A 22,613-nucleotide genomic window follows, 5' to 3' on the forward strand; every position below is an offset into this window, starting at 1 on the left:
CATCGTCATCAAAAGTCTCGATCACGAAAATGACGTCAGTGGGTCGATCGGAAGATGCTTTTCACATCTGTATGGAAGGTTGATGAGAGGTGGAAACTTTCTGAAAATTAGTAGTTAATGCCGGTGACAGTTAACACTTGAACGATAATAAGGGATCTGCTCTTCAGAGTACTGGTGGTGTATTAATATCAAGTGAAATGGATGATAAAGCGGAGCCGGGCTAAGAACGAGATTCATTGGGGATTTTGCATAATTATTGTCAGTTTGTTAGGTTATTGTGCCGCAGTATATGGACTCCTTTACTCACTGCACCAAGTTATATGCTTCTCATTTCGGAAGAGGTGTGTGTAATGAACAAAACATCGTATTCCATTTGTACAGTGGCATAGGTGAAAAATTCAGACCGCATTACGACCTAACCTAACCCAATACAATGGGGTCTCTTTTCCGAAGTGAGGAGATGTGCCTGGCACAACTATACCTGCAAACTGAAGCAGCATATACATGTGTCAGTGAGCTAGGTGAACTGGGACTCGTGCAATTCCGAGATGTGAGTACGATTTTAATATTTCTGTACCTCATCTATAGTCTGATTTGATACGAGAATGCTTCTATCCTTGCTTGTAAACTGTTGTATATGAAACTGAGCTGGTTAACGTAATTACGTAATGTAAGAAATTTTTGTTGATATCATGCGAGGATGATGCTAGTGTTGAATTTGAATTGATAATAAATCAGTGACCACAATGACAAACATTTGGCGCTTCTTCGTTTTACGATCATGACAAGCCAGTGTTCCCCCATGACACCAACAAATGTTTCCCATGAACAGTTGAACACGAACAAAAATTTATAAACGTCAAAATAAATTGTTTGTTTTTTTGCCTTTGGATATATTGATATTAGGGTTGGGGTGGGAGGCTATCAGAGCTGGAGGTGGGTTAGGGTCAATGCTGTGGTTAGGGTATCCGAAGATTGGGGTTGGGGGATATTAGGGTTGGGGGAGGTGGGATATTAGGGTTAGGGGAGGTGGGATATTAGGGTTGAGGGTTAGGGGAGGCGGGATATAGGGTTGGAGAGAGGGGGATGTTTGGGTTGGGGAGAGGGGTAATATTAGGGTTGGAGAAGAGGGTTAGGGACATGATATCCCCCTCTTCCCCAGACTGGAATCGGTGGTTATTTTCGACAACATGTTGTGCGTGACAGACGGATTTCTCGCGTGATTGGAAAATTTCATCCGTGTGACGGAAATATTTTTCGCTCTAATTCAATACTGAATTACTTATTAAACGACATAATGTGCTAAAATAGACCTGGTATACGCCGGACTAGGGCTACGCCGTGTATCCGCTGTTACACAAATGCCACGCTTGCTTGAGTTCATTTCAAAGCGCAAGCGCCTTATTCTGGATCTGGACTCTGGTATCACTTTGTGACGTCAGCATAATTCATTATTCGGCGTGATCAGAAATAAATGCTCGCGTGACGTTGCGCGTGCCGTTGCCACCGATTCCACTCTGGCCTCTTCCCAACCCTAATATCCCGCCTCCCCTAACATCACCCTCTCCCTCAACATTAATATCCCACCTCCCCTAATCCTAACCTAACCCTAATCATAACCCTAACCTAATACTAAGCTAACCCTAATATCCCACCTCCCCTAACCCTAATCCTAACCTAACCCTAATCATAACCCTAACCTAATCCTAAGCTAACCCTAACCCTAATATCCCACCTCCCCTAACCCTAATCCTAACCTAACCCTAATCATAACCCTAACCTAATCCTAAGCTAACCCTAACCCTAATATCCCACCTCCCCTAACCCTAATATCCCACCTCCCCTAACCCTAATATTCCACCTCCCCTAACCCTAATATCCCACCTCCCCTAACCCTAATATCCCACCTCCCCTAACCCTAACATCCATCTCCCCCCAACCCTAATATACCCCCTCCGCCAACCCTAATCCGTCTCTCCCAAGGAAAAAACAATTTATTTTGACGTTTATAAATTTTTGTTCGTGTTCATGGGAAATATTTGTTGGTGTCATGGGGGAACACTGGCTTGTTATGATCGTAAAACGAAGAAGCGCTAAACATTTGACTGATCTGTAATATCAAAATGAACGCAATAACATATTGTTAACTGTATTTACGACTTACAGCTTAATGCAGATGTGAATGCATTTCAACGTAAATTCGTCACCGAAGTTCGGAGATGTGACGAACTCGAGCGAAAACTGAGTAAGTCATCGAAAATTTTATTATCTGTTATATGCATCGACCTAATTGATCAATATCAGAGATAGATACGTGTAATGGAATGTAGTCCCTTTCTTATGTGCTTCTTGTTAATTTGCCCTATCGTCGAAGTTAATACCGGTCTGTGCCAAACAAATTCAACTATTACAAGTTATACCTGTTGTTGTTTCCTCTACTAATTTATTTTACAAGTTTGTTGATCTTGCGTGTGAATCATTTCCTTGATACTTGGCATCCTGGTTTATGGCGCTGTTATTGAAGCACTAGTAGCTGAATTTCACCTAATGAAGGTGGCATTCTGTTCTTATTGCCTCTTATGTAGGGTGAATAAACACTTTCTCTGCCTTCCATCTAAAGCAGTGGTTCCCAACCTTTTTCGGTGGCAGGGCCAAATTTAGAATTTCAGAGTACGACCGGGGCCGCACAAATACCAAGGCAATGAAAGGAACCGAAAATAGTCACCGAAATATGAAAATTGGCATTGTTCCGATCATTCGCTTGACGCCATTGGCCATTGTGTTGCCGCGCTACCGTTGTTCAGAACAATCAACCTTTGCTGGCTATTTCAGAGTAGTTTTATTGCCCTGGCGAGATTTCAATTCGTATTTTTGGAATCAGTGCGGCACTCGCTTTCGATAAACACCGACATATCAAATTATTCGGACGCTTGGGTCGCGAGCTATAGGGCTACCAATTATGCTGTTTTTTGCCGGCTAAGCAGTACGCATCTCGATTGGGTTCGATCTTACGTCTGGGGGCCGTAACAGCACTTCGTCAGCCCCCCCCCAAAAAAAACGTTTCTCTTGGGCCCCCATAGGGTGATAAACAGAACTTCGAAGCCCCCAGACCCCCTCAGGCTAGATGACCGTTTACCACTATTTATCATCTAAATCGGGTGTCCGTTTTAGGCAGCTTCACTCGACTAATCGCGTCAAGCGCGAAAAATTTCTATAATTCATGATTGAATCGGTCAATATAATCGGGAATTGCATATATATTGGTATCAATTTTTATCCTCTCTCTGCTCACGTAATCAGATTGACCGGTTGAGCCGAGTGAGTTGTGTTTGAAAAGGTAGGACCACTCAATAATAATTAAACATCTTCGGGCGTATGCCCGCTGACAGGAATGAAACAGCACTTCGTCAGGCCCCCAAACACTTAGGTCTTGAGCTCCCATAGGGTGATAAACCGACCCCCCGTGCCGTTGTTCGCTTCTGCCACGAAATCAGGATCCCCGTTTAGTGAGCCAGCGTGGAGCGCGAAAATTTTCGATAATTCAATATAAAATAGGTCAATAAGATCGGGAATTGCGTATATATTGCTATCAATTACTCGTCCTCTCTGCTCACTTAATCAGATTTACCGGTAGAGCTGAGTGAGGTGTCTTGGAAACTGTAGGGCCCGTAAATAATAATTAAACATATTCGGACGTGCGAACCCGTTGGTACGACTTCGTTACATGATGTTATTTGTTATTTCGTGACCTTCAGTCTGCTATATCAAGAAATATAGAATCGCCCAAACATACTAAACTAAAACATGCACACGATTTCAAATTGGTAGTTCTTCACTGGCATATAATTCATCCCTGCGGGATGGTAGCCTATTTGTCTCGTGACGTTCAGATTGCCAAGACAGTAGCATTCGGCGCCAGTCACTTAGGCGCCTATGGTCAATTATGTGTATTTTTATATAGGCTACAACGAATTGGTCAGCGTAAGGGCACTGGGCAGTCCTTTTCGGCCAAAGTTTTCTCGCTGCCGATCGTTCTGGCACACTACTTGGAGTAATATGTTACATGGCCTAAAACGTTATGTGTCTTCGTGCGTCGTGGCGCGGTAATGGCCAACGCCGATATGCCCACTTCTATAAATCTTGCGTATTTTATCTTGGTCGAAGAGTACCCAATAATTAAGGTACTTGGAAACTTGAAATCGCGTGCAGCGCCAAAAATATTTGAAAAAGTTGCGTAACATTTCATAAAATACTCTATAATTTATGCTAATTCACTAAATAATTTTGGGCCCCCTTCGAGCTCGCTCCCCCCAATCGGGGGCTTGGGGTGCGGCAGTTACGGTCCTGTCAATACCTATATTTATAGGTACTGCCCGTTCAACTGGAAAGTTAGGGCACATACCATTGAAACAGCAGTGACGTAATCTTAGCAGTCTATTCACAACTTTCCTGCAATCCTAATCGAAAACTCCAGACTCTAAGCCAAGCATGAGTATTTTATAAATATAATTTTTTTTTCATAAATCGATTTCTCAATATTTTTGTGGGGGCCGCAAGAAGGCTAGCTGCGGGCCGCATGCGGCCCTCAGGGCCGCGGTTGGGAATCACTGATCTAAAGCTACTTTGAATCAATATATTGTATCAAGTGCTTCATTGTTAAAATTTCTAAATTGAATTTTTTTGTGGAATGAGCTTCATTGACGAATATCTCGTGGTCGATATAGTCATATGGTATCAAATATGTTTCGATTCCTCTCATATATAAATGTGCATTTGTATTCACGATCAATGTCTTTTAAGTAGCTGATGATGTTGTAATTAGTGTGTATGTTTTATTTCTAAGGATTTTTTGAAAGAGAACTGACCAAAGACGATATTGAAATTGTTGATACTGGTGAAAATCCAGATGCTCCGTTACCGAGTCAAATGATTGAACTGGAGGCAAGTGACTTTGCTATATATATCTAGTTCTTGGGATTTGTTTTAAAAAATATATCAGATCAAAATTACTATGACCATCAATCATTAATGCAAACTGAATCTACAGACCACATTTGAAAAGCTTGAAGGCGACATGAAAGAGGTAAACACAAATCAAGAAGCGTTAAAAAGAAATTTTCTGGAGTTGACGGAATTGAAACACATCTTACGTAAAACACAAAATTTTTTCGAAGAGGTAAGGGCCGTGATCTAGGTCACTATTTTTCTGTTATAGGCAACTGGGCAACTCCTTTTTTCATGATAGACTCGTTGCTATTATATGGTTGCATGTAGACGGTGTTAACTGTCATGCTATCTACGACGAGCATCCGCAATCTGAGCTTAGCCAGCATTCTTCAAATGTAGCAAATAATCCAGTTGACCATATTGCTTGTCATAGAACAATTTTTCGAAATTCAATCTCCACTTTGTATTAATGATGCTGCATTGCTGCAACTTCTATGTATATTTTGCATTAGCTGATTTCTAGGATCTTAGACAGCTAGCTATCTAGCCTAATAACCATATTTTCATTATTCACTGTGCTAGTATTTAGCTCAATTGGGATGCATGGCTGTTGATTTTTCACATTATGTATACTCATGGGAATGCCTTTGATGCATGGTTTGGATATTGTGACATTTCTTGCATGCATTAACGGGAAGTGAATATTGATCAGTCTTCAATCTTTGATTAGAGGCAGTGCGCTTTTGCAAAGATTCTGAAAAATTTACGCTATCACAGTGGTCGGCTCCTCGGTGGTCATCTTCATTATGTTATCTGTAGTATATATTACCGAGGCTCATTACGAATCATTCAATGCCAAGCTGCTACCCATGATTTCATACTAACTAACTAGCATGGGTGGGTGGGTACCCATTCCTTTCCTTGATATGCTCAGACTTCTTGTCTATGGACTCAGCATATCGTCATCGTTGGTGATGAGTCTGTATCAAAAATCTGGTTATGTGTTTAATGGCACCTTAGGGCATGATGCGGACCGATTCTCTTCCACGTTACATGTGTTTGTTGTGTCATAACATTTGATCAAATGTGTTCGGTTTCAGCTGCTTACTTGTCGTGTCACGGTATAATCCAGTATGTTTGTATCACCATCTCACATTTAGGCGGCATTGTACCAGCATCAGCAGCAAGGAGCAGATTCAGATGACGAATCGTCACATGCCCTTCTCGGTAGCGAGTTTACGAGTAGGGGGGAATTTATGAAACTGGGGTGAGTTAACAAGTTTCGAGGGGGGCTGTGCAGCGTCGACTTACCCCAGTTTACAGATTTTTGTCTCGTTACAAAATGCCATCGTCGTTCTGTCTGTTTCCTGTATTTCCTCCTCAGTGTTGTCCGTATGCAGCACGCCTTCGTAGTCGCATGTCGCAGTTAAAATCTTACCGGATCTTGCAGAGTTTGCTGCTACTGGTCTTGAAATACATTCGCGGTGTTGTTATTTGAAGACACGGATTTTAGTTATCTGCATTATATCATCTTACGTTAACATCGGACCCATTATTTGACACATCCTCCACTCATTGTATCGGTAAAACTTATGGAAGATAGTGTGGAATATTGTGTGCTCAATTGCTCAACAATGATTTAATTAAGAACATCATTCGCAATCAGGTGAAGCAATTATTATGCCATCGTAGTGGGGCTGAGTGCTAGATTTTTTAATTTAAATTTTTTAATTGTCCCATTGCTGGACCAGATCAGATACTAAAAGCTCTTGTTTCTCCTAATATCGAACTATTGAGATAATGATATTGGGAAACTGTGGGAATACAGAATGTAATCGATGGATGGTATTATTAAATCAAATATGACGAAGGATTTGAATCTATTCTAACAGTTGAATTGTGCGTCGTTTCTCATGGATAGTTGGATTACAATTGTATTTTCACGCACAAGTTTAGACCGCCAATACCGGCCAACGTTTTGGCATTACTTTTCGATCTGCAGTCTATTAAAACGCAAGTCTCCGCCGCCGATCTTGCGACTGTGAACAATAATGCGGTCTTATCCTGCCCTTGTTCCCGATATCCGTGTGACAATCGGTATGCAAGTTGCTTAATTGACATGTAGCGCTGTTAATGTGGAATGGATGCACGGCTTGCTAGACTAATCGGTTTCGGCGATGTTCATCCTAATCTTAGCCTTGCTAACTATCTAGAGCTGCCGGGGTGGTAGTGGAGTTCTTTGCATCTTTCATTCACTTACCGCACCTTTGAAATCATGCTTTTATTGCTCGCACCATCGTCCCTCGTCACTACACCCGCGACTGTGCCTTTTCACGTGGCTGCTACGTGTGCTTATCAATTGCCATTCTCTTTTTTTCTTTTGCTGGACACGGCAGATGGATAACTATTCCAACTATGAGGAGGAAATATTAAATGATATAGAACGGCAGCAACGCTTAGCTCTTAAACTGGGGTAAGATCGGTTGATTGGAAAATTGTGCGAAAATTGTGCATGCTCGCATTTTCGACCGTGTCGCCATGTATTTTCGGTGTGTTATCAGGTTTGTGGCGGGAGTAGTTGCCCGCGAAAAAGTACCGGCATTCGAGCGTATTCTGTGGCGCGCTTGCCGGGGCAACGTGTTTCTCCGATATACCGAGATCGAGACTCCGCTTGAAGACCCACACACAGTGAGAAGTGATTGTTAATTGTGCTTTTAATTGACGCGAATCACGTTTTTCTTTCTGCGCAGGGCGACCGTCTGTACAAGTGCGTTTTCATAATCTTTTTTCAAGGCGACCAGCTGAAAAATAGAGTGAAAAAAATCTGTGAGGGGTCAGTGAACTGTAGCAATTTCTATGAGTTTGCATATTTTGTAAGATGTTTTTTCTACGTAGATTTCGCGCTACTCTTTATCCTTGTCCCGAAACGCCGCAAGAAAGAAGAGAAATAGCTATTGGAGTTATGACGCGCATCGACGACCTTCAACACGTAATTCGGTCGTAATTTGCGTTTTTTCCGGCTCTTTCCAATCCCTCTTTCAGGTCCTGAGTCAAACGGACTCCCACCGTCGCAGAGTGCTTTCCGAGGTGGCGACAAACTTACGCGTGTGGTTCATCAAGGTACGGCAATCTGGTACTTTCAATTCTTCCTGTTTTGCCCCTGCTTAATGTTGAATTGTAGACATGTGGCGTATGGAGACATATTTGGTCCTAGAAGTTTTGAAAACTTGACTTGTGACGTATTCAGGTTCGAAAGATCAAAGCCATCTACCACACTCTCAACATGTTCAATGTGAACATTGCACAAAAATGCTTGATCGCCGAATGCTGGTGTCCCGTTGATGACCTTGACAAAATTCATCTAGCACTACGCAGAGGCACCGTAAGTCTCCACCTTTCCTGTCCGCAAATATGAGAGATGTGACAGATTCAATTTTTCATGTAGGAAGCCAGTGGCTCTTCCGTTCCTTCGATCTTGCACAGAATGTCTACCAAGCGCGAACCCCCTACGTTCAATCGCGTCACTCCTATGTCGTCTGCGTTTCAAGGCATGGTCGACGCTTACGGCGTGTCGAATTATCGGGAAGTCAACCCAGGTTTGTTGAATCGTGATGGGACTTTTCGTCAAGCTCGCCTTGTAAATTGTGAATACTATGCGTTTTTCAGCGCCGTTTACGATAATTACGTTCCCTTTTCTGTTTGCGGTCATGTTTGGTGACTTTGGACACGGTATCATCCTATTCCTGTTTGGGATTTGGATGGTGATGTTTGAGCGACGACTTGAGAAGTTTAGCGACAGTGAGGTACCTACCGGCATCTACGTTTAAGACTCGCTTATTTCAAAACGTGCTCAATTCTCTTTCAGTTTTGGGTGATGATTTTCGGGGGAAGATACATCGTGCTGCTGATGGGATTGTTTTCTATTTACACGGGATTCCTGTACAACGAGTGCTTTTCAAGATCGTTGAACGTGTTCGGCAGTGCTTGGAACACAAGCGCTATGCCGGAATACTGGTACATCATCTTGTAAATGAATATGGCTGGATGGGAATTACTCTTTATGTTGTACCGTTAGGCAAGACGAACTTACCAATCAGAATATCAAAGTTCTCGGTTTGGATCCGAATGTGTCTGGCGTTATGAGAGGATCTGGCGGCGAATATCCTTATGTGATAGGAGATCCATACCCATACGGAATGGACCCGGTATGATATTTGCTGATTATTAGAACTGTGAATCATGTTACTGGTAATGTCATCACAGTGACTTCTCTTAAAAGGTGTTTTCTTTTGTCACATTTCGGTTTCCATCGCTAATGTTGAAGTTGGCTTGTGTATTCTGTTAGGTACAGTAATAGCAGTATATTAGCGTTCAAATTTGTGTGGGCACAGTTGGTAGTCTGTCTTGGTCTTTAATAGGGAGGAAATTGTGTCATTAGCATTCATCATCATTACCATCTCGTGGGGTGCTTTCCTGTTGCTTTTTGGTGTGATGTATATTGTAGGGATGGTGTGAACCTCTGAAAGGTTCCAGTTTGTGTGAACGCGAACCTTTTTGAAAGGTTCTGTGTGAACGCGAACATGAACCTCATGACGTCATATTGCTAATTCCAACCCTACATTTCAGTTAAGTGATAGCCTATATTAATGTACACTTACAGTTGTACACGATACCTAGCAACGACTCGGGCCACATAATGCCATAATGCTTAAGTAGGCTACATCCTGACATTTTAAACGTCGCCAAATGTATTAACTATTGGGCAATCAAATATAATATAATATAATAATCATTGTCTTCAGTCGCTTTGCCAACAATTTCGACGAGGACTTGGAAGGGAATATAAGCTTACGCGTTAACGGTGTAGGCCAGACCGGACTATGTATTCGGCGTCTGAGTATTGCTACGTTGATATTGAGCAGAGTGTAATACGAGTTTCTACACTTGCTATCGATATTACCACATTAGCAAGTTATACAGCATTAGCCAACACCCCAATCGCACGGATTTGATTGAAGTGATACAATTAAACATATGATGAAATCAAGATTGACCCGTACGCATGCTAGATTTTTCTACATCAGACTACGATATCAATTTCATTGATTGGTTGAATAAGCAATTAAGCATTATTCGCAGACTACCTAGGTAGCGTATTTCGCTTTTGATGTTGTGTGATTGCCCGTCAAGCTCACAGCAGAGAAACACTAAATATTCACAAAACGGAAAGCTGGATACTTCGAGCAAACTTCAAACAAATTGGTGCATGCTTGTTTAGTGTTGATTCTTCTATGCTGCCAGCGCCATTCATAGAGTTGTCCGCAGTTGAAATGCTATAAATTGTAACCAAAAATGTTGGAATGACGTCAAAATTGTGATATATGAAAAAGGTTCACAGTGCAGAACCTACCAAGGTTCGTTTGGGGCAATTCCCTGCACAGACAACCGATGTTCCCACCACTACCTCTCCAAATCTCCTGAAATTTGGCACACGCACAGATGAGCTAATTCCAAACAGGATGAACTTTATTTTATGAAAATTGGACTTGGGGGTCAAAAGTTACGTCACTTTGAAAATTGACAATTTTCTGCTCATTTCGGGTCGGCACTTTCGGGTTTTATCAATGCAATATTCAAGAAGGTGTAGCTAGATGTTAGACGACAGTTGAGATACGGTACTTGGATTTATCTGAAGCTTGTCTGATCGTCTATATTTCCAAGTAAAATTTAATGCCCTGTAGGTTAGGGTCAAAGGTTAAATTGAGGGGGAATTTGGTCAATGGTCTAAAATCAGTCAGGCGTTACACGATTTAGACTGCGGATTGCTCAAAAACATATTAAAATATTTTGGAAGTTAGGATCTTAAATGAAAGTTTGCGTCAAGGAGACTTCGTTCATAGCTGTTTGATTTTGGCTATTAGACTGTAAAGTGATGAAATTGCAGTTTCAAGAGCACACTTCATTTGCACATGGAAATGCAGTAGTAGTAGGGTGCGTTCGGACATCGAGTCTGGGGTGTGTGTGGACATCATGTCTGGGATGTGTTCCGACATCATGTCTTGGGTGTGTTCGGACTGTGCTGCCATTGAAACGTAGTGTCTGGGGTGAGTTCGGACTGTTTTGCCCCTCGGACATCGTGTCTGGGGCGGGTTCAGACAGTTTTGCAACTCGGACATAGGGCCGAGGGTGTGTTCGGAATGTGTTGCCATTCGGACATCGTGTCTAGGGCGTGTTCGGACATCATGTCAGGGGTGTGTTGCTACTCGGGCATCGTGTCTGGGGGGGGGGCTCGGACATCATGCCTGGAGTGTGTTAAGATTGTGTTGTCAATTGGACATCGTGTCTGGATATTTTTCTGCTGCGCCAGATATGCCTCAGACCTGATAACTGCGCACAATTCTTATCCAGACATGCTCCGGAGTTGATGCCTGCGTACTAAATACCTTCAGGCATTGTCCGAAACGGATATCTGCTCACTTAGTGGACACAGACATACGTCAGACGTGATACCCGCATACTAAACGACGCGTGACCTATATATGACCTCTTTATTTGCGGTTTTTGCTTATATCTGCGAGAGCTGGGTATATGCACAGTAGTGATAGCTGAGTATATCCACATCCACAGTAGTGATAGCTGAGTATATCCACAGCTATCACTACTCTGGATATACTCACCTCAACTATCACAGATATCACTACTGCGGATGTGGAAATACTCAGCTATCGCTACAGTGGATATACTCAGCTATCGCTGATATCAACCAAAACCGCAAATATAGAGGTCATAGGTCAAACGTCGTTTAGGACACGGGCATCACGTCCGACGCATGTCTATGTCTATCAAGTGCGCAGATATCCGGTTCGGACCATGCCTGTGGGTATTTAGCACACAGGTATCAGCTCCGGAGCATGTCCGGATAAAAATAGTGCGCAGATATCAGGTCTGAGGTGTTCGGATTGTTTTGCAACTCGGACATCGTGTCTTGGGGTGTTCAGATATTATGTCTTGGGTGTGTTCGGACTGTTTCGCAACGCGGACATCGTATCTGGGGGGAATTCGAATTGTGCTGTCACTCGGACATCGTGTCTGGAAGGTGATCGGACATCATGCCTGTGGTGTGTCCGGACTGTGTTGTTACTCAGACATCGTGTCTGGGATATGTTTGTGATGCGCCAAACATGCCTCAGACCTGATATCTGCCACTATTTTAATCTGGACAGTGGACATGCGTCGTAGCTCTTACCTGCGCACCAAATACCCCCAGGCATATTCCGAATCTGATATCTGCGGGCTTAAGGGACACATACAATATACATGCGTCAGACGTGATACCCGCGTCCTAAACGACATTTGACCAATATATGACCTCTATATTTGCGGTTTTTGCTGATATCTGCGATTGCAGGGTATATCTACAGCAGTGATAGCTGAGTATATCCACATCCACAGTAGTGATATCAGTGATAGCTGAATATATCCACAGTAGTGATAGCTGTGGATGTACTCAGGTATCACTACTGTAAATTTGGATATACTCAGCTACCACTACTGTGGATATACCTAGCTATCGCAGATATCAGCAAAAACGCGTCGTTTAGGACGCGGGCATCACGTCTGACGCATGTCTGTGTCCAGATATCCGTTTCGGACAATGCCTGAAGGTATTTAGTGCGCAGGCATCAGCTCCGGAGCACGTCTGGATAAAAATAGTGCGCAGATATCAGGTCTGAGGCATGTCCGGCGCAGCACAAACATATCCCAGACACCATGTCCGATTGACAACACAATCCTAACACACTCCAGGCATGATGTCCGAACCCCCCCCCCCCACCCAGACACGATGCCCGAGTGGCAACACAGTCCTAACACACCCCTGACATGATGTCCGAACATGCCCTAGACACGATGTCCGAATGGCAACACATTCCGAACACACCCTCGGCCCGATGTCCGAGTTGCAAAACTGTCCGAACCCACCCCAGACACGATGTCCGAGGGGCAAAACAGTCCGAACTCACCCCATACACTACGTTTCAATGGCAACACAGTCCGAACACACCCAAGACATGATGTCGGAACACATCCCAGACATGATGTCCACACACACCCAAGACTCGATGTCCGAACGCACCCTACTACTACTGCATTTCCATGTGCAAATGAAGTGTGCTCTTGAAACTGCAATTTCATCACTTTACAGTGTAATAGCCAAAATCAAACAGCTATGAACGAAGTCTCCTTGAAGCAAACTTTAATTTAAGATCCTCTTTTCCAAAATATTTTAATATGTTTTTGAGTAATCCGCAGTCTAAATCGTGTAACGCCTGACTGATGTTAGACCATTGACCAAATTCCCCCTCAATTTAACCTTTGACCCTAACCTACAGAGCATTAAATTTTACTTGGAAATATAGACGATCAGACAAGCTTCAGATAAATCCAAGTGCCGTATCTCAACTGTCGTCTAACATCTAGCTACACCTTCTTGAATATTGCATTGATAAAACCTGAAAGTGCAGACCTGAAATGAGCAGAAAATTGTCAATTTTCAAAGTGACGTAACTTTTGACCCCCAAGTCCAATTTTCATAAAATAAAGTTCATCCTGTTTGGAATTAGCTCATCTGTGCGTGTACCAAATTTCAGGAGATTTGGAGAGGTAGTGGTGGGAACATCGGTTGTCTGTGCAGGGAATTGCCCTTTGTGAACGTGAACCTCTAAATTTCCGAGGTTCACACACAGAACGCGAACGTGAACCTCACGTTCACACCATCCCTAGTATATTGTCTTGTGCTTAGCACTTGACATGGACCAGAAACTAAACAAAATTGACTTTAATGATAAATCTTGGATGCGCATAGCAGACGTAGACAATTTATGTGGTAAGTTCTCCGTTCATGAACCAGACTGGCCAATTTGGTGCATGAAACATGAAACCGCTACTCGTTTTCTCGTTGATAAATTTCAAATACTAAAAGATGACATATGGCAAAAAGTAATCTACCATATCAAATCTGAGTGAGATAAATTTGAATAGTTATCATCTTTAACATCGGCTCGCTGTCTTGTTCCACAGACGAAATTGACTGCACGTTGTTTTATTACTGTTTCGTTCGATTTCAGATTTGGCAAATGGCCGAAAACAAGATCACCTTTCTGAACAGTTACAAGATGAAAGGATCCGTTATTATCGGGGTCACGCATATGATGTTCGGTCTCGTTCTTAGCTTGATGAATTACTTGTGGGTTTTTGTGCGACGGTAAAATCTGTGCTCAAAGTCGGCTTGACGAAACTTTTTATTTCGGTAGATATTTCAAGAAGACGCTGAACATTTACACGGTCTTTGTCCCTCAACTGCTCTTCATCAACGCGATATTCGGATACCTGGTGCTGGTCATTTTGTACAAATGGATCGCTTGGGGCGCTTATGACTCGCAGGTGTGTTAGCCGGCCAACAGTTGCTTTCTAGTATCGTGTCTTGAATTTCTTGTAAGAAATTGAAAGGTGGGCCGATCGAAGCACTTCTACGAAAATTGGATGCCCGAGTAGATAACCTGTATGAGCGATGTTTTCATTTTTGCTACCTGATGAACAATGCTGATGTTTACTGTGCATGTTGCAGTCAATTTTGGGAGTCGTGTTTTAATCGAGTATGGATTTCCTCTACAGACCGCTCCTAGCTTGCTCATCGGTCTTATCAACATGTTCATGTTCAAAGCGCCGGAAGTGGAACTGTATCCTGGGCAGCATGGTTTTGAGATATTTCTTGTACTAGTCGCCGGGCTTTGCGTACCTTGGTTGCTACTCGTAAAGCCGTATATCTTGTACAAGAGACACAAGCTTGAAACGAATCGGGTAAAACGTTCATCCTTGTTTGTCGTGCCAATGCTGTTGATAGCTTTGTGATGTTGTTGCTAGTTTCGGTGTAGTCTGCCGTGTTTGTTAAAGGTACAAGTGCGATGTACCATATTTCCTATGTAGATGACTGGTGGTATTGATTCATTGATTTTCTCTGAAACAGTATTCATTGAACGCCATATGGTAGATGTGTGTGCACAGCATGTCCGGGGAATATTCGGCATCCGATCGAACGCCTAATTCATGTCTTGCGTGACATTGACTTTATCAATTATTCATTGTTTCAAATCTTCAATTTCTCGATAGATAATAATTCAACTGCAATAATTGTGCTGAATGACAGATCTTCCTTGTATTGACCGGCCATGATATCAGCGCCACTTAATTCCACACGATTCTAGCTTAGTAGTTTTCGGATTCGACATTCAGCTCGAAGCAAGTTTTCTTTTGTAATCCTCAATTTCATTTCGAGGACAAATACTCCACACTGAGCAAATATTTTACCCTTGTTGAGTGAATTATTCACGATAGCCTTGACGCTATGTTCTGATCCATGCCAATTCTGTATCACTCTTCTAAAGTGCCCTACTTGGGTCCATATTTGAGATCAATTGCTCTAGAAGCAGTTTGATTTTGACCTTTAGTCAAGGTTTTCATTCGTTAATTAGTTTGTAGTGATTTTTCTTAGCCTAGCAATTTGTCACTGCATGCTATACTACTTTCACTACTAAACTTTGTGTTGCACAGTAGTAATTCTTGTCACTTTGTTTTGTCCTTTCCAACTCTAGCACGTGTTGCACGTTGATCCTGTCATCAACCCTGGTTCATCTATGTCAAGTCGGTCTATGGTATGTTATGCTCTGTTCATGATCACTTTTATATCCACCTATTTCTTGTTTCTTATGCATTGAATATATGGAGTGGACTTACCTGTCGTCATGTTGTATTTGATGGACATAAGTAATCAATGATATATCAAAAACATACCTACTATAAGTCAAAAGTTATTTTTCTGCACTTCTACGCCAAATTTATTCTTTCTCGTCTTGCTTGGATAGCATCTATTTCGATTGTTTGCTGGCTGTATGCCTATTTTTATAGAGTTGCTTGCAAACTGCATTAGGCCATGATGCATTACAGCATTCCGTGAGGGAATTTTATTTTAGTCTTGAGACCCCAATTTTTTTCTGCATAGCTATCCTTTTGCAATTTGACTAAGTAATTATGTATGCGCCATTTGATCTATTCTGATGGGCAGGCGGATTTGATGGTCATGTTATTTTCAACTTGACATTGCCCACAGAGAATAATTCACAATGCTCGCTAATCACACTGCATATAGCAATCAATTTGTGATTCGAGGTAGTAATTGATCGAGAGATCACTCTAAATAACGCATCCAATCCAAGGTAGATGTTTCGCAATCCAATTCGGTTGATTGTGGATCAACTATCCCGATGTTAGACATTCTGTGGAGTGCTAGTTTATGGAATTGATTTAATTTCCGGTTTGTTGCAATGCCATAACAATATGTGCTAGCTTGCATTGTAGTTTTAGTAATGGTGAATTGGTGCTATCAAATTGATACATGTAGTATCATTGCTAGTATAAGCGTATTGCAGTTTGGTAGTGTTTGATCATAGCACGTTCATGATACATTTTGGAAGGCCTAAGAATTCGCTTGACTATTGTTTTGTTTACCATAAAGACCATTAGGTTATTGGCATCCGACAATCCATTGTTTCGTTAGTTCTAACAACATCAGAGCGCTAACAAGGTGCAGCATGTCATCAATTCGTCACCGGGATAGTTTATGTAGCACTTTACATATTCAGAATGCATGGAAGGCAATACTTCATAATATGACATCTAGATGTAGGGTAGTCAGTGATGTATATAATAAAGTATTATATGCATTGCGAAGACTGCTGCATTATCGACAAGATATGTATGCTGCCTTCAATTATAATGAAATATGAAGTAACAGTTCTAACCCATTCCATTTTACCTTATACCAGCCATTTTACAATGACTCCTCAATATTAACTTGACCCTAGCCCCAGTTTGATAAATGGCATCTCTGGTCAACATATGTCATGCTTTTAATAATCGAGACCTGGTTCAACTAGCCACAACCCTTTCTTCACCTGATCATAGGCGATTTATTGTGGGGACTAATGTTATGTATATGTAATTATGATTTAGTAAAGCCGGGACCGGGACATGTTGAAGTTATCCAAACATCACATTTGTCAATAGGTGACGGTAAAATAGACGATCGACACACGGTAGTAAATATTTGGATACTGAACAGGCGATTAGCAGTATATCGGCATGAAGTACTACCAAGATTTACCCCATGAATTTACTGCAAACTGTGAATTATAACATTCATCTTATCGTTGGATAGGGCGCAGCGACTTACGGTGATATCAGCGTCACCGTAGACGTCGACAGCGACGATGCGCCCATCATTCAGCATGACGCTTTGGACTTTGGTGAAAGCAGTACAGATGATGACGAAAATGAGCGCGAGGAGGTATTGTGATGCTGGTCTTCCGTACCAAGTCATTTGCTGTAAGCGTGACCTTGTTTTCAGTTCGATATGACGGAAATCATGATTCATCAGATGATCGAAACGATTGAGTATTGTCTGAGTTGCATCTCTCACACTGCGTCGTACTTGAGATTGTGGGCACTCAGTCTCGCTCATGCAGGTATTTTGTTTACTCATAGTACAATGAAGCCCACTATGTCGAGCACCATGCTGCAAGTCATAATGCGAAAAATGCATTGCCTATGATACTCTCACTCATGTATCAAAATACTCTGATTGTGTTATTTTGATTTATGCTCATGCAAAAGTAACATTGGTATTTGCGCTGTCACATAGAAAATTATACGATAGTGTCAAATGGGAATTAGAATAGATTGAATCATTCTTTGAATTTTATAAACGTAGCTTGAACTTGTGTAGTTCAAGGTTCCTCTAGGCAAAATCTGTTTCAAAAAGAAACCTTATTGAAATATTAATCAGACTCTTACATAGGAATCTGGTCAATAGGGGTCGAAAGTTAGTAAATTAATTTTTAATGCTTCCAAGTTTGAATAATTTGCAGTTTTCAGCTTCCTATTGGTGCTTTTGTTGGATAGGCCCTATAACATTTAAGTTGCTGTTCCGCAGTTTCAAGTGGAATCAATGATCAATCCGTCAATGATTTTTAATTATTATGCATCACTACCAACACAAAAAGCTATTGTGATGGCAGTTCTGTCAGGTTTGAAGTGCTAAAATGAAGTTGGCCATATACCACCTGCAGCCTGTAGCACGAAATTACTAGCTCCTCTAATCCTAGATTTTGCTAATCTGACAAATCTCAACTTCAATTTGAACCATGTCGATTCCATTCTCACTCATTCCATTTCAGAACTGTCAGAAGTGTTGTGGACGATGGTAATGCATATTGGCCTGTCGATTTCAGGACCGTTGGGCGTTATTCTGAATTTTCTGATATTTTGGTAAGTAAAAAGAAATCTTTTCGGATCATTGATTTGTGTGCTAAATATATCTTGTGATAAATGTGGGTTGTTCTAAATTCGTTATGCCGAAACCCGATTCATACAGTATCACTCAAAAGTTGTTGTCTTTGTAATATTCCACGTAAATGCATGCGGAGAGCTTCTTGGAAGTACAGAACTTCAATATACAATTGAGTAGTATATTCATATTGACATGAACCCGAATATTTTCTACTGACACTCGTCAGGGGAAATCGTCAGCAACTAGTAGAGAATTGGAGAGAACATTGTATATCAACAATCATATCACATTGTAAATGCAATGATGACCGATTTGATGTACGGAACTCGAATACTGCCTTCTTATTTGGGAACATCTTGATGGCTTCATTATAAACCAAATCTTGCTGCAGTTGTTGAATTTGCAAATAAAAATGTGACGTGGGAAACGAATCCAAAGCCGATAATACGCGACGCACTGATACAGACAACTTGGGTTTGATGTATGTGAGATTTCAGATAACACGCAGTAGTGTGCAGTGTAAAATAGGACAAATTCTTAAGGGAGGAACGTCTTTGCCAACTTACCAATGTGAAATACAAAAGCTACTTTGAAGCATGTATACTGGTAGTAGGTGGCGAAGTTCTACTTTTTTGACTCGAGTAGATTTTGCCTACTATTTGCACTACTTACTCAAGTGGTTATGATTTTAGACTACTACTTGAACAGTTTTTAGGCAAAAGTAGTTACTTTTAACAATTCGGATTTTGAAAAGTAGAAATCAGTTTTAGGATAAGTTTGCATCACTTAAATGAGAGACATTGTGAGAAGAACCTCGTAGAATAGCTCCTGTATCACAGTAACAATCTCAGGAAATATTTGTTGTCAATATTCTTTTTCCATCATCGCTGTGATACATCTTGCAATTTCTATAGTATCCACCAGACATGGGGTAATCGCGATTAGTAATCGTAATCGATTACGACGATTACAGCATTTTCGAGTAATCGTAATCGCAATCGATTACATTCGAAAAAATCCCGAAGTAATCGTAATCGTAATCGACTACTTCCCATATTTAATCGATTTCTTTGTGAAAGAACGATTACTTTTTATTTGTACAAGGACTGTGACATAAACTGAACACTCGTGAACAAGGAAGAGATATTATACCAGTTATTGAGAGAACAAACGTCTGATTTTCAAATGCCACTGCTCATTATTACGTCAGAGGTAGCCTATTAGCTTTGCTCGTCTTTGCGTAGGAATTGTCCACATATAGTAAATAGATATTCGATGTACATTAGTGTGATTGTAAGAAACCCACCGTGCTGTATATCGGGTTGTCAATACATTTCAGACGCCACTACCTCGCATCAGGATAATTAATCATAATCACCTCTCTGCCTAAGGTAAAATAGCAACTTTTATATTGATGTTTGGTTATGCTTAGTTAAACTATAGAATGTAATAGTTCTAATTCTAGAGTTAAATGCAGTTTCACCGTTGCTGCTTGGCGAGCAGTAGACCTATATGGTACGAACGTACAGCAGACAAAGGTTTAAAATTTTGTACTCGTCAAATAAAACATTACGGTTTCCACAACGAAGCATTATAATCAACAGCTGCTGATATATATCATAACTGGGCCGTTGTTTTGCCGTTTCTCGTAATGGCAGCTTGCATTACATTATCTGCATTAAGTTGAAGGCAGAATTTTATGTTCACTTATGTTCTCATATTATTCTATACTCAAAACGGGCGCCAATCGCTATTTCACAATTCTTTACCGAACATTTGGACTTGCCGCCATAGCCATCGGCTTTTATACCATGTTAGCGTGGGTTGTAGCTAGAATCAGGATCAAAACAGCAAAAGCGTCCCCCAACCAAACTTTGGTCTTGGGCCCCCATAGGGTAGTCAATTTTGAAGTTGAAGATTTAATTTCATCAATAATATTGGTAATTGCATTATCTTGCATTATTAATCCTTTCTCAGCGCCCGAAGGTCAGCTTTACCTGAAGAGCGTGGGGCGTAATTCATAATTATAACATCTGGTATCTTGCAATAATTACTTTATTGTATGTTGTTAATTCGTGACCTCCGGTCTGTTATATAGCCAAAAGATATTGATTGTAGTGGCCCAAACAGCAGACTAAAAGAAAAATTTGCGTGAGACGCACACACAAATTGTCATGTCTAATGCTCTGTGGGTGCCCGGGTGGCATTTGCATCGTGGGCTCAGATTGGAAGGAATGGACTGTTAGTCACGCCCACCCAGCGCGGCTATTAACAATGGACACATACCCTACGTTTTGGCCAATGTCTTTCTTTAATAACACACTTCGTGAAGTCTCATGTTGGCCGAAACTGCATATGACTTTTGATGTGTCGAGAAGCGGTATTGACTGGCACCTAAATGCCTATATTACTATGAATTATACATGCTTTATTTCTTGGGGGGGGGGAGACGTATATGCATTTCGAAATCAATCAATCTAGAGACATTTAAATCGCAAAGCTCAAATAGAAATTCCAAGTTATGAAATCACTCGAAAATACTCTATAATTAATGTTGGTTTACAAAATACTTTTGAGTCCCCTCCAACCACGCTCCCCACCCTATTGGGGAATTGGGGGTGCGGCAGTTATGGACATGGCAAGAATGCAATTCATTGGGTGCGATAAACCGTCCTCTATAAAATGGGCAATGGGTTCATTATGACGTAACAAGGAAATGGCCCATCTTTTTTAAAGACAGTTGTTATATCATTGGGCCTTTCCAGCGCAATTCATGTATTGTCTTCTATAATATAACTACTACGATGCAAAATAAATGTAATCGTGAGTAATCGTGATTACTTTTCCAATGTAATCGTAATCGTAATCGACTACTTCCCGATTTTGCTGTAATCGTAATCGTAATCGTAATCGCGTGATTCAGAAGTAATCGTAATCGCAATCGATTACATTCATGAAGTAATCACCCCATGTCTGGTATCCACCTTCAATTAATTTCTAAAAATATGCTCTCCCAGGCCAAATCTACTCTTTGTAACTGCTAGTGCTTACCCGAGTACTTCGCGTATCTTTGATTGTCTGCTTCAACTTGAACTAGTTTTGACATGCCTTGGTAGCTTCCACACCCTATTTAACTACCATTTGTAGATGAATATAAATTTATTTGTCGCCCAAGCTTTCAGAGCGCCGCTCCTTCATCAGGTGTTCAAGCGAAAGTAATGCAAAAAGAGCAATGCAAAGAGATTTTGAATTTAAACAGATGCATATTATGTAGAGATTTATGCTGTTACTCCTACTTTAGTAACAGCACCGACTACTTTGACAACTTCTGCATTTAAAATTTCTTTTGGCGAGAGACGTGACGTTGATTTCTTTCTATTTCAATGAAAAGGTTCTTTTTCATTTCAGGGCGTTTTCAACTCTGACCGTCGGAATCCTACTCGGCATGGAAGGGCTGTCGGCGTTTCTACACGCGTTGCGTCTACACTGGGTCGAGTTCCAAGACAAGTTTTACAGCGGCGAGGGATACCCGTTTACGCCGTTCTCTTTTTCCGCGATTGTCGAAGGAAGAACGGAAGAAAACTGATAATAAAGGCTGCGTAGATTTCCGATAGATTGCTCGCTGGTGTTTGCAGTTATTTATTTGCTGCTTGTATTCTGCCATGGTCGTTTACGTGTAGTACATACGTTATACATACATATATATAAACTGTAACGCTATAGCTGTGATATTGGGCGCAGTCTTATTGCCAGTTGTGTCTGGCCACCTGTTTTGAATGTTGCTGTTACGTTATGCGAAATTCATATTGTGATGAAGATGGCGTCTGTTGATGGTAATGACGCAGTGATCAATCGAATTGCGACCAATGTTATATGAATCTTGTAAATCATGATATTTTCTACTGCTAGTAGATAGTTTACGAGACATTTTTCGACACTGGCAATTGCACAGTAGTTTAATTTGACCGTTGTCAAATTGGATTATAAATGAATCTGGTTCAAAATCGATTTATTGTGTGAGAATGCGTGATGGTGAATTGATATTTTGCGATAAATTAGTCAGTTGGGAATCGGGATAGACTCGTGTTCGCTTTTTCTGTCGATATTCAACGTTGAATAAATACTTCACATTCCTTGTCGTTGTTTCGCTGGTTGAGGTAAGTGTTGCAGTTGCAGGGCAGGATTTCAGGCGACAGGCTACTTAACTGATTTGTCGAAACTATATATGAATGGCAACAATTCCGTGCCCGCGATTCTTGTTGAT

General features: G+C 41.3%; 1 protein-coding gene across 3 annotated transcripts; it reads left to right on the forward strand.

The window, feature by feature from the left end:
• The first annotated feature begins 120 nt into the window (after positions 1 to 120).
• LOC145450858 (V-type proton ATPase 116 kDa subunit a 1-like) lies at positions 121 to 22,482 on the forward strand. Of its 3 annotated transcripts, none has more exons than XM_080329362.1 (22): positions 121 to 550; positions 2,167 to 2,245; positions 4,844 to 4,941; positions 5,048 to 5,176; positions 7,344 to 7,420; positions 7,509 to 7,635; positions 7,698 to 7,780; positions 7,843 to 7,936; positions 7,990 to 8,067; positions 8,195 to 8,329; positions 8,393 to 8,543; positions 8,614 to 8,750; positions 8,813 to 8,961; positions 9,023 to 9,152; positions 14,073 to 14,191; positions 14,259 to 14,388; positions 14,620 to 14,805; positions 15,597 to 15,656; positions 17,219 to 17,347; positions 17,408 to 17,525; positions 18,237 to 18,327; positions 21,758 to 22,482. In XM_080329362.1, exons 1-22 carry the CDS (start codon positions 434 to 436, stop codon positions 21,933 to 21,935), a joined length of 2,595 nt encoding a protein of 864 aa, XP_080185488.1. In that variant the 5' UTR covers positions 121 to 433; the 3' UTR covers positions 21,936 to 22,482. The 3 variants fall into 3 exon arrangements, with proteins under 3 accessions (XP_080185488.1, XP_080185487.1, XP_080185489.1); XM_080329361.1 differs by lacking the exon at positions 7,344 to 7,420 and adding an exon at positions 6,108 to 6,214 and having other exon boundaries at positions 123 to 550; XM_080329363.1 differs by lacking the exons at positions 7,344 to 7,420; positions 15,597 to 15,656 and adding an exon at positions 6,108 to 6,214 and having other exon boundaries at positions 124 to 550.
• The last annotated feature ends 131 nt before the right edge of the window (positions 22,483 to 22,613 follow it).

Source organism: Botryllus schlosseri, chromosome 11 (assembly GCF_051294905.1).
Source record: "Botryllus schlosseri isolate E-star chromosome 11, Bs_hap1, whole genome shotgun sequence".
Taxonomy (NCBI): Eukaryota; Metazoa; Chordata; class Ascidiacea; order Stolidobranchia; family Styelidae; genus Botryllus; species Botryllus schlosseri.

What these genes read in the sequence shown, in the direction of transcription:
- LOC145450858 (XM_080329361.1), top strand. Translation starts at nt 434, where the DNA reads ATGGGGTCTCTTTTCCGAAGTGAGGAGATGTGCCTGGCACAACTATAC. An exon ending in GTCAAATGATTGAACTGGAG is followed by an intron (nt 4,942 to 5,047) that starts GCAAGTGACTTT and finishes CTGAATCTACAG; the next exon opens with ACCACATTTGAAAAGCTTGA. An exon ending in ACGAAAATGAGCGCGAGGAG is followed by an intron (nt 17,348 to 17,407) that starts GTATTGTGATGC and finishes CCTTGTTTTCAG; the next exon opens with TTCGATATGACGGAAATCAT.